The following is a 12,902-nucleotide window of genomic DNA, read 5'->3' on the forward strand; positions in this document are numbered from 1 at the left end:
GTTTCGTGCTTGCGGTTAGGGTTTGTTTGTCGGACCAATAGTATGTCTAAACTCTAAACTCTAAACTAAAGCCTGTACCCTTTCTGGCCAGCTTAGATTGGGCAATTCTGTCCCACCATCCAAACCGGTTCATTCCCCCTCTCCGTTAGCAGGCCTGTTCTGTTCCCAGTGTTGTCACGTTGTGTCCTTCGTTGCATTTTGGTTGAACTAACGTCTGTTATTTTCTCTTTTCTTTTCTTTCTCTTTCTCTTTCTTCTGCTGCCTCCACCACCGCCACCACCACCAACCTCGCTGCCCACCACCTGCTGCCTCCACCACCACCATGCCCACCACCAACCTCGCTCCACCAACATCTACCTCTGCCAACGTATGATCGACTACACCACCTGGATATCCCCTCTTTTCGCATCAAACCACTCTCTCCCCCTCCCCTCTATGTGTGTGTGTGTGTGTGTGTGTGTGTGTGTGTGTGTGTGTGTGTGTGTGTGTGTGTGTGTGTGTGTGTGTGTGTGTGTGTGTTTCCATCCTTCCACTCCTCCAGCAACATGCAGAGATCAAAGAACATCCTGCCACATCAGGTAAGCCAATAACATTTCAGTTTGGGGGAGGGGGGGGGGGGGGGGCCTGGGGCTACCCAGAGCCATCCAATAGAAGAGTTACGATATTGAGGGGGCCGAAAGCCGAGCGCCGTTCATGCAGCCTGGACTGAGACAAGCTGGAGTTGGAAATACATTGTTTTCAACGAGGCCGACGCCCAAATGTGTGGTGTACGCCCAAATGTGGGGTGTACGCCCAAATGTGGGGTGTACACCCAAATGTGGGGTGTACACCCAAATGTGGGGTGTACACCCAAATGTGGGGTGTACACCCAAATGTGGGGTGTACACCCAAATGTGTGGTGTACACCCAAATGTGGGGTGTACACCCAAATGTGGGGTGTACACCCAAATGTGGGGTGTACACCCAAATGTGGGGTGTACACCCAAATGTGGGGTGTACACCCAAATGTGGGGTGTACACCCAAATGTGGGGTGTACACCCAAATGTGGGGTGTACACCCAAATGTGGGGTGTACACCCAAATGTGGGGTGTACACCCAAATGTGGGGTGTACGCCCAAATGTGGGGTGTACGCCCAAATGTGTGGTGTACGCCCAAATGTGTGGTGTACGCCCAAATGTGTGGTGTACACCCAAATGTGTGGTGTACACCCAAATGTGGGGTGTACACCCAAATGTGGGGTGTACACCCAAATGTGGGGTGTACACCCAAATGTGGGGTGTACACCCAAATGTGGGGTGTACACCCAAATGTGGGGTGTACACCCAAATGTGTGGTGTACACCCAAATGTGTGGTGTACACCCAAATGTGTGGTGTACACCCAAATGTGTGGTGTACACCCAAATGTGTACTGTACACCCAAATGTGTACTGTACACCCAAATGTGTGGTGTACACCCAAATGTGTGGTGTACACCCAAATGTGTGGTGTACACCCAAATGTGTGGTGTACACCCAAATGTGTGGTGTACACCCAAATGTGTGGTGTACACCCAAATGTGTGGTGTACACCCAAATGTGTGGTGTACACCCAAATGTGTGGTGTACACCCAAATGTGTGGTGTACGCCCAAATGTGTGGTGTACACCCAAATGTGTGGTGTACACCCAAATGTGTGGTGTACACCCAAATGTGTGGTGTACACCCAAATGTGTGGTGTACACCCAAATGTGTGGTGTACACCCAAATGTGTGGTGTACGCCCAAATGTGTGGTGTACGCCCAAATGTGTGGTGTACACCCAAATGTGTGGTGTACACCCAAATGTGTGGTGTACACCCAAATGTGGGGTGTACACCCAAATGTGGGGTGTACACCCAAATGTGTGGTGTACACCCAAATGTGTGGTGTACACCCAAATGTGTGGTGTACACCCAAATGTGTGGTGTACACCCAAATGTGTGGTGTACACCCAAATGTGTGGTGTACACCCAAATGTGTGGTGTACACCCAAATGTGTGGTGTACGCCCAAATGTGTGGTGTACACCCAAATGTGTGGTGTACGCCCAAATGTGTGGTGTACGCCCAAATGTGTGGTGTACGCCCAAATGTGTGGTGTACGCCCAAATGTGTGGTGTACACCCAAATGTGTGGTGTACACCCAAATGTGTGGTGTACACCCAAATGTGTGGTGTACACCCAAATGTGGGCGTAAACCGCGTTGATAAATGAGGGCCATTGTCTGTTAATTAGCTCTGATTTAAAGGGACATTTTACCACTGGAAGAAACTGCAGTCACTCAATGTTAATAGTATTTGTAGTAGATAACAGTAGCACAATATGACATTTGCACCCTATGGCCAGAAAAATAATGAAGTCTGTGTGTTTGACTAGGGTTTGACTGGATTGCTGGATTACTACAATGGTAAATGGTGCATTTATATAGCGCCTTTATCCAAGGCGCTTTACATAGATTGTGCATTACATTCACCCATTCATTCATACACCGATGGTGGCGGAAACCATGCAAGGCACTAGCCAGCAATTCAGGAGCAATTTGGGGTTCAGTGTCTTGCTCAAGGACACTTCGACACTAACTCTGGGTAGCCCGGGTTCGAACTGGCAACCTTGCGGTTACCAACGTCGATCACTCTCTGCAGATTTCTGATCGTCTGCACCTTTGTTAAATTGACGCACACCGTCGCTCTAATTAATTTGTCTCATTCCGCACAGCTGCGTCTAGATTCTCCCGACAGGAGAAAGCATAGGTGGACCCCAGGCTAGCATGATCCACCGCCGCCCCTTACAATGACCATAATGCTTTGGTGAACTGCCCCACCTTGTGGAGAACCTATTCCACACATAAAAACCTCAGGAAACGTGTTCTAAATCTTCTAAACGTCATTAATATGTTTGTTTGTTTGTTTTTGCAAAGGGGTTTTTAATTTTCCAGTTTGACACATCAGCAACACTGGGTTTGTTTTCTCACCTGTCATGTAAGTTGCCCAACATATCACAGGCATAGAAAAGGTATAAAAGTATAGCTTTAGCCACTGAAGTGAGTTTTTTACTGCCTGGTGACAGAAACGTACAGACAGAAACGTTTTCCGTGATGATGATAATGATAATAATAATAATAATAATAATAATAAAACTTTATTTGTATAGCACCTTTCATGACATGAAATGCAGCTCAAAGTGCTTTACAGAACAATGGAGAATAAAAGAAAAGCAAGGCAACGACATTAAAAAACAAGCAGTAATGCAGTACAGTGAGGACAAATAAAAGATCAATTAAAGGCAATGTTGTAGAAGTGGGTCTTGAGCTGAGCTTTAAAAATGTCTACAGAGGCTGCCTGACGAAGGTACAGTGGGAGCTTGTTCCATGCCGACGGCCCGTAGAAGCAAAAAGCTGCTTCCCCGTATTTTTTAGTTGCCATTTTTTTAGGCAAAGCGAGCAGGCCAGCAGTGGAAGACCTTAGGGGGCGGTTTGGGACATATTTAGGCAGGCAGTCATGTAGGTAGGAAGGTGCGAGACCATTGAGAGCTTTAAATAATGAACTTTATTTATATAGCACCTTTTAGAACAAGGTTCCAAAGTGCTGTACAGTACTAGGTTAAAAAACACAAACAACATAGGCCTATAGCAAGTCACAGTCAAGAGCAGTTTGAAAACGAGAAACACAAAAGGAAAAGAAGACAAAATAGCAGCAGTTGAAAATGTCCAACCTCCTATAGAAAGGGTACAAAACATTCTGTGTAGAGGTGAGTTTTTAAAAGTGACTTAAACACAGGCACAGATGTCTGTGATGTCTGGCGTGATGTCTGTTTAGCACACAATTTACAATTTAGGCATTTAGCAGACACTCTTAATCCAGAGCGATTTACATTAAGCAAGAACAAAGAATAAAAAAAGCATGGTAATACATCAAAGTATTAGTAGTTATCATGAATCATACGTAAGCTAAGAGCGTAACAGTGGGAAATCTACAGGTATATAATGAAACTATGCATATATATATACTATACAGTGCTGTGTTTACATAAAATGCTATAAGTCTACAGTACATACATTGCTCTCTCTCTAAGTCTACAGTCTACAGTCTTCATACCCCTGTAGGAGGTCGAGGCTAGGTCAAGTACTACGACAGTAGTGCACACGAACGGCACTGCTGCTACAGCCTGTTTACCTTATGCATTATGTCATACGAGCGGTGTTCAGTCTGATGGCTTTTAAAGGTGAAGTGTGCCCAGAATAGAGTGGTAAACAAACCCACCACAGGAGGAGACAAGCCTTGTACTTGGATGGTGTTGATGAGCTTCCCCACAGGGCCTGTTCATACCCAACCAGGTGTCACGTATCCACAGTGTTTCCTGATTGTCTCTAAAGTCCACACTCGACACAGATTGCTTCTTCACAGTCCTTCGTTTTGGAAGGCCTGTGAGATGCGTCTCTCTCTCTCTCTCTCTCTCTCTCTCTCTCTCTCTCTCTCTCTCTCTCTCTCTCTCTCCAGTGACCAGTTTTGATTGAGTCTCTCGCATCCCTGCTCAAATTACCATGCATGCTGAAAATCAAAACGATACAGACTGCGGTCTATTCTAATTCCTCGGCTTCCAGCAGACAAGCGACTCGCTAAGCATCGCTATTCTGGACATGTCATGCCATGATAGGCGAACATTCTGCAAAGAGGCAAATCTTGTGCAAAAACGTGCAGATATGCAAGCTCACAATGCGTCACGTTTGCAATGGGTTAACTTATGAGCTTGTTGGTCGGCTATTTTTGTTGAAGAATGTTCGAGTAGAGGGGGGGGGGGGGGGGGGGAAGCAGCGGATAATTTATTGTATAGGCTCCTGGGGGACTCCAGTTAATTAAGTATATACCATAGGCCACAGGTGACGAGGGAGAGGGCCACTATATATCCATACTCACTCCAGAGGGCCACTATATCTCCACACTCACTCCAGAGGGCCACTATATATCCATACTCACTCCAGAGGGCCACTATATCTCCACACTCACTCCAGAGGGCCACTATATCTCCACACTCACTCCAGAGGGCCACTATATATCCATACTCACTCCAGAGGGCCACTATATCTCCACACTCACTCCAGAGGGCCTCTATATCTCCACACTCACTCCAGAGGGCCACTATATCTCCACACTCACTCCAGAGGGCCACTATATCTCCACACTCACTCCAGAGGGCCACTATATCTCCACACTCACTCCAGAGGGCCACTATATCTCCACACTCACTCCAGAGGGCCACTATATCTCCACACTCACTCCAGAGGGCCACTATATCTCCACACTCACTCCAGAGGGCCACTATATCTCCACACTCACTCCAGAGGGCCACTATATCTCCACACTCACTCCAGAGGGCCACTATATATCCACACTCACTCCAGAGGGCCACTATATCTCCACAATCACTCCAGAGGGCCACTATATCTCCACACTCACTCCAGAGGGCCACTATATCTCCACACTCACTCCAGAGGGCCACTATATCTCCACACTCACTCCAGAAGGCCACTATATCTCCACACTCACTCCAGAGGGCCACTATATCTCCACACTCACTCCAGAGGGCCACTATATCTCCACACTCACTCCAGAAGGCCACTATATCTCCACACTCACTCCAGAGGGCCACTATATCTCCACACTCACTCCAGAGGGCCACTATATCTCCGCACTCACTCCAGAGGGCCACTATATCTCCACACTCACTCCAGAGGGCCACTATATCTCCACACTCACTCCAGAGGGCCACTATATTTCCACACTCACTCCAGAGGGCCACTATATCTCCGCACTCACTCCAGAGGGCCACTATATCTCCACACTCACTCCAGAGGGCCACTATATCTCCACACTCACTCCAGAGGGCCACTATATCTCCACACTCACTCCAGAGGGCCACTATATCTCCACACTCACTCCAGAGGGGCCACTTTGCATATTAACTGTCGTAGTAAAAATAGCCGATCTAAAAGCTCAAAACGTGTCGCACCGCAACACGTTTTGATCTTGTAGATCAGCTATTTCTTTTGCTCTATTTTAATTGAAATCCTGAATATCTTTTTGCTATTTTTGAATTGAAATACTGAAAAGTTACCTTTTTTATTTAATTTCAAATGCAGCCAGTTATAGTTATGTGAACTTTATGAACTAAACACAAATACATTGGACACAATGTATGTGACAGTAGTCTCCTGACTTCCTATGGAGGCCAAGTACTATGAAGGCTTCAAATGGAAATGTTAACTTGCCACATGCCTTTAATCAATCAGAAGCAATCCCCAAACAATTATTGTCACCGGGTTGCTTGGTTTAACCCATTTTGGGGCGGGAACCCCTTTTGTTGTTAGCATTATGTTATGCTTTAGCTATTGAAAAATAGCAGACCTACAAGCTCACGAGCTTGTAGGTCTGCTATTTTTGAAACATCGAAGAACGACTGACAAAACTGTCAGGATGTAGAAGACGTTTTTTAGAATCTGATCTCAGGTCAAAATGGTTTAATTGCATATTGCCTCTGAAAGGCAGCCACCATGAGAGGTGTTATAGACAGAGCTAAATGGCACATTGCATTTATGAATACATTTATTTATTTTACAGTCTATGGTAGGAAGTGACACATTAATGTCTAGCTAAACAACATGATGACTGATGAGATGACATCTTTTCTATTCATTCATAATGGTGGATATACTCCTCCAAAGAGTATATTGCCCATAATATACTACAGTACTGAGCAAGCAATATGCTGTCCTTGCTGTCAGCTCTTTTTGAAAATGGAAAAAAAGCTGTCCCTGCTGTGCATCGGCCATATTTAGACTCACATAAAAATGGAAATGTTATCGTGTGCTGTTCATCTCATCTCCTTATAAAGTGGAAGGTTGATGGGCTGGCTGTGAGACACTCTAGGTGTGTGTGTGTGTGTGTGTGTGTGTGTGTGTGTGCGTGTGTGCGTGCGTGTGCGTGTGCGTGTGCAATTAAAATGTGGAAGAGGATAATCAGCAATGGAAACGGTCCGTTTATCAGCTTTGGCTGATAAGTGTCCTGATAAACGTATTAACGTACCACCACCACTTCACAGATCAACATTAATTGAACATTGTGCTTGTAAAGAACTTTATAGGGTAGGTAGTTAGGTACCCTCACAAAAACATGCAGTAATCCTGGTCTCTAAACTACCTCCCCCCCTGGGCAACCGGGGCGCCTGATGGAGGGGAAAGGAACTGGTCGGAATAACGTGTTCCTCCCACACGCTAACGGGGTAACTCTCCTCTGTCAGGTGAAAAGAAGCAGCTTGGACTCCTCATGCATAGAAGGAGGCATGAGGTCAATCCGCTGCTCTCCCCAGGTTGGCAGAGGAAGTGTAGCGCCCAGGATTACATTAGATAATTGACTGGGTTGAATAAAAATAAATAAATAAAGAACTTCATTGTCTACAGTATGTTTGCACCAGTGACTGTATCAGCCTGCATTATGGTGTGCACTCAGGTGTTAGTTAACATATCGTGTACGTTACATTAGATAATTGAATGGGTTGCAAAATCGTGGGAATACAAATAAATAAAGAACTTCATTGTCTACAGTATGTTTGCACCAGTGACTGTATCAGCCTGCATTATGGTGTGCACTCAGGTGTTAGTTAACATATCGTGTACGTTACATTAGATAATTGAATGGGTTGCAAAATCGTGGGAATACAAATAAATAAAGAACTTCATTGTCTACAGTATGTTTGCACCAGTGACTGTATCAGCCTGCATTATGGTGTGCACTCAGGTGTTAGTTAACATAATAGTCTACATTATTCTGTTTTTGCATTCCTCTTGCTGTAGACATGTACTCTTTTTAGCTATTACTTTTTAAGTTTTTATTTCTATTTCCTGGAACAACATATTTTCAGATGGGGGTCCGCAGCAGCCAATTACATATATTAATTTTCTGGGGGTCCTTGACATGAAATAGTTTGAGAACCACTGACATAATGATAATAGAAAACTGTCATGATTTAGAAGACATTTTGTAGAATCTGATCTCAGGTCTAAATGAGTTAAATAACGTGTCCTCTTCTGTAGTGAATGTCATCGCTACATGCTTTTTGATGCCGTTTGTCCTCATACTGTATGTCGCAGTAAATTACTGTATCCAACTTTGAAACTCGGGCGAACGTTTGGACCATGGACTGGGGATTCTTTTAAGACTCGCCATGGCAAAGATGAGCTATTGGAGCTAGTGGAATCCCATCAGACACATTACAATTTGCCTAATATTCAATATATATAATATATCGACTAGAGCATTGGGAAACATTATTTTTCATCATATTCACTTTAGGAATATCAGAACATGCACTAACCGGCAGAACTGTAGATAATAATAGTGATAATAATGATCACTCTGCTTGCCTGGATGATAAATGACAAACCAACACAAATCCCACACATTGTACAATTAGAGCGACCAACAATATCTATAAACAGCACTTTGTTTACATCTGGCTGGGTGGGTGAGTACTTTTCACAAAACAAGGTTTAACGCCCCCTGGTGGAATAGCATTAGAACGTCAGTGTTCATTTCACTTGCATGCTGCAATCCCAATCTGACCTGTCCTACCTCACCACATCCTAGCCGGAAGAAGTAAGTAGCTCAAAATTGTACAGTAAAGTAAGCCCCATAGGGGCAGGAGCCTATCTCCTGTTTCTGTAGCCATGAGGCCCATAGGGGCAGGAGCCTATCTCCTGTTTCTGTAGCCATGAGGCCCATAGGGGCAGGAGCCTATCTCCTGTTTCTGTAGCCATGAGGCCCATAGGGGCAGGAGCCTATCTCCTGTTTCTGTAGCGTGAGGCAGCTTGATGTACAAGTACACCCCCTGGACATGACGCTAGTATGTCGCAGGGACTTACCCCCAAATCCAACCCTTGATGCTGAGTGTCAAGCAGGGAGGCACTGGGTCCCATTTTCAGAGTCTTTGGTATGACCCGGCCGGGGATCGAACCCCAACCTCACAGTCTCAGGGCGGACACTCTAACCACAAGGCCACTGAGCTGGTGGTTTAGCTGGAAGAGGCGTCTATGAACAGCATGATGTGTGATGATGATCACGCCATGTCGCCCTGTCAATATATAACGCCCCTGCAAGGGAGAGCTATCACCTGCATGTGTTGTTGCCATCAGAAAAGGACGTCACAATTTAGGCATTTAGCAGACGCTCTCAGTCTTAATCCAGAGCCATTTACATTAAGCAAGAACAAAAAAGCATGGCAATACATCATATACGTAAAAAAGTTTAATCATACGTAAGCTAAGAACGTAACAGTGGAATATCATAATAATAATGTAATAATTTAACTATGCATATACAGATATAAAAATGCAATATAAGTCTACATAAAATGCTATCTAAGTCTACATAAAATGCAATCTAAGTCTACATAAAATGCTATCTAAGTTACATAAATTGAGCCTTTGCATTCGCCTGTAAGGTCGTCGAGGCTAGGTCAAGTGCTACGGGCCATGATGGAGTCCGAAGAGGTGGGTTTTCAGACCACGGCGTTTTGCGCGACATGTCGACGTGGCTCAATAAGCCTCCTTCAGGCGGCTCCGCCTCCTTCAGGCGGCTCCGCCTCCTTCAGGCGGCTCCGCCTCCGACGGTGAAACCGAGTGCACGGGGACGTGCACACATAGACATCAAAGGGGGCTTCGGTCCCTGCCCTTTTACCCGTCTGTAAAACAACTGCCCTCTCCTCTCCGAATGCAGCGTTTACTACATGGGGAAAGAAATGCAAATGCCACTCCTTTCCATGCCATGCCATGCCGGAAAGGCAGCATTCAGGAGAATTGCTTTTTCTCCGAAGTCTCCTGAACTTGAACGCAGTATTTTGCGTTGAACAAATTTGCTTCTAAATCCATGTCGTTACACCTGCATCTCCACTAGCTAACCCATTCTGACCTGAGATCAGATTCATACGAGGTTTCCACTGGTCACACACTGGTCTGATTAACCCATTCTGACCTGAGATCAGATACTAAAAAAATGTCAGTCGTTCTTCGATTTTTCAAAAATAGCAGACCTACAAGCTCGTATCACGCCACTCGTTGGCGCGATATGAGCTTGTAGATCTGCTATTTTTCAATAGCTAAAGCATAACATGATGCCGACACCAAAATGGGTGCCCGGTCAGAATGGGCTAAAGAGTGCTGGGTTGCGCCCCTGAAAATAGCTGATCTACAAGCTCTGTGAGCTTGTAGATCAGCTATTTTCTCTATTTTTGTCCCTCTGCAGGATTTCAGCCCCTGCCCCTCGAACACTCTCTGCACGTCCCTTTCGAGTGCAACCTTTTCATTCCGACTGGTTTTCCAATCGTACCATGACAGATGTTCTCCTGTAGCCATCTAGCATACTGTAGGTCTGAGTGAATTTGCAGCCCCATTCCACACTTAACTTCCTCATTACATCCACGTATGTCTGTGTGGGACATCCTCGTGATCGATGCCCGTAAATGGTAAAATGGTGCATTTATATGGCTGCACCTTTTACCCAAGGCGCTTTACAGAGATTGTGCATTTCATTCACACTTTCACATTCTTAATGTCTTTGGCAGTGTCGGCATGCTAGTTTCATTCTTCCTGGCTGCTATGTTCTGTGAAATGTGTAATCAGTTTTCACACTTATATCTTTGATCAGTTAGCATTTTTCCAGGTTTGAGTCTGCAGTGTTTGATTGAGGAGTATTAATATACACATTCATCTTTTTTGATAGAAGTTCATACACTGCACTAATACCACACTTACCCATACTCAGAACTAGTATAGTTGTATGGTATGCTGTGCTTCTTTTACTGTCTTTTTTACTTTTACTGTACAGGCATGATTCCCAGGAGGAGGGGTGTCATCAATTCCATTTTGTTCACTCTAATTTCAATAGTTTGCTTAACCCATAACTGGGCGGGGAACCCCTTTTGATGTATTAAGCATTATGTTATGCTTTAACTGTTGAAAAATAGCAGATCTACGAGCTTGTAGGTCTCCTCATTTTGAAAAATCGTGAAAATGTGGCACAAATCTTTGAATATATATTCTTTCAGCGCGAACGTTTTTTAACTCAAATCTTTGCTTCTGGGGGGGGGGGGGGGGGGGTGACAACATATTTTCAGATGGGGGTCGGCAGCCAATTACATAGAATTTTTGGGGTTCTTGACATGAAATATTGAGCCCCACTGATATAGAAACATGTGGTATTTCAGGAAACAGTCAGGATTTAGAAGACATTTTTTAAATGTCGACGTCAAGGCAGCCTACACCTGAACCCCTCCCTGGAGTTCTGGACGGCTTCCAGAACACCTCCAGGTTTTCAGCCAGTTCCGACAGCAGGGCTCAGCGACTGACAGCAGGCCTGAGCGAGTGGGTGTGACACTTTGGTAAGGTCAAAAACAGCCACGTTATCAGTGTGAATAAAAATATCTGCATGAGATGTTGTATAATATTTAGCCCAGAATGTAAATAGCACCACCCACTGGTGAAGGTCTACAAGGCAGCAAGGCTATGGGACCCCCTAATTATTAGACCATAGACCATTTTATGATTTTATCCAGAATGAAAACATTCTCTGGGGTAAATGAGTTGGTGTACATTTCCCATAATGGCCTATAGCCACTATAATGTTTTAGTATTTATTACATAACTAAATATGCTACTGCTGTCTTATTCTTATAAAAAAGATACTCCTATGGAAAGGCTGCCTATATTATTTTACTTATATTGACCAATTTAGTAAAATTTCATAAATTGTATTTGTACTGTGGTGAAAGTTTAAAATAGTTAGAGGAATTCGCAGTTTCCAGCAAACTGACATTCGGACTGAATGTTTCCTTTATCCTTGCTTCTGTTTTTCGCCGACGTTTTTATGCGCGTTGTTTCAGTCATAAGCCATAAGTAATTTAGTTGTTACTGTACAATACTTGTACAATGTATTTCCAACTCCAGCTTGTCTCAGTTCAGGCTGCATGAACAGCGCTCGAGCGCTCGGTTTCTGCCCCTCAATGTGGTACCGTTCTATTAGATGGCTCTGGGTTTCTGCCCCCTCAATATGGTAAAGGTTCTATTAGACGGCTCTGGGTTCTGCCCCTCAATATGGTAAAGGTTCTATTAGACGGCTCTGGGTTTCTGCCCCTCAATATGGTAAGGTTCTATTAGACGGCTCTGGGTTTCTGCCCCCTCAATATGGTAAGGTTCTGTTAGATGGCTCTGGGTTTCTGCCCCCTCAATGTGGTAAGGTTCTATTAGATGGCTCTGGGTTTCTGCCCCCTCTATATGGTAAGGTTCTATTAGATGGCTCTGGTTTCTGCCCCCTCAATGTGGTAAGGTTCTATTAGATGGCTCTGGGTTTCTGCCCCTCAACGTGGTAAGGTTCTATTAGATGGCTCTGGGTTCTGCCCCCTCAATGTGGTAAGGTTCTATTAGATGGCTCTGGGTTTCTGCCCCCTCTATATGGTAAGGTTCTATTAGATGGCTCTGGGTTTCTGCCCCCTCAATGTGGTAAGGTTCTATTAGATGGCTCTGGGTTTCTGCCCCCTCTATATGGTAAGGTTCTATTAGATGGCTCTGGGTTTCTGCCCCCTCAATGTGGTAAGGTTCTATTAGATGGCTCTGGGTTTCTGCCCCTCTATATGGTAAGGTTCTATTAGATGGCTCTGGGTTTCTGCCCCCCTCAATATGGTAAGGTTCTATTAGATGGCTCTGGGTTTCCGCCCCCTCAATATGGTAAGGTTCTATTAGATGGCTCTGGGTTTCTGCCCCCTCAATGTGGTAAGGTTCTATTAGATGGCTCTGGGTTCTGCCCCCTCAATATGGTAAGGTTCTATTAGACGGCTCTGGGT

General features: G+C 44.8%; 1 protein-coding gene across 2 annotated transcripts in view; it reads left to right on the forward strand.

Moving 5' to 3' along the window:
- The window catches only part of osbpl8 (oxysterol binding protein-like 8), a gene marked incomplete at its 5' end in the record, with an annotated part of 166,617 nt that overhangs the window by 73,510 nt on the left and 80,205 nt on the right, over positions 1-12,902 (forward strand). For both annotated transcript variants that reach the window (XR_014568794.1, XM_083757795.1), the window contains one exon: positions 542-578. Coding sequence is in view for 1 of the 2 variants with exons in the window: in XM_083757795.1 (XP_083613921.1) it covers positions 542-578 (37 nt within the window). The remainder of the gene's footprint in view (positions 1-541; positions 579-12,902) is intronic.

The sequence above is a fragment of the Protomyctophum parallelum genome (genome assembly GCF_964188405.1).
Source record: "Protomyctophum parallelum genome assembly, chromosome: 22".
In the NCBI taxonomy this organism is placed as follows: Eukaryota; Metazoa; Chordata; class Actinopteri; order Myctophiformes; family Myctophidae; genus Protomyctophum; species Protomyctophum parallelum.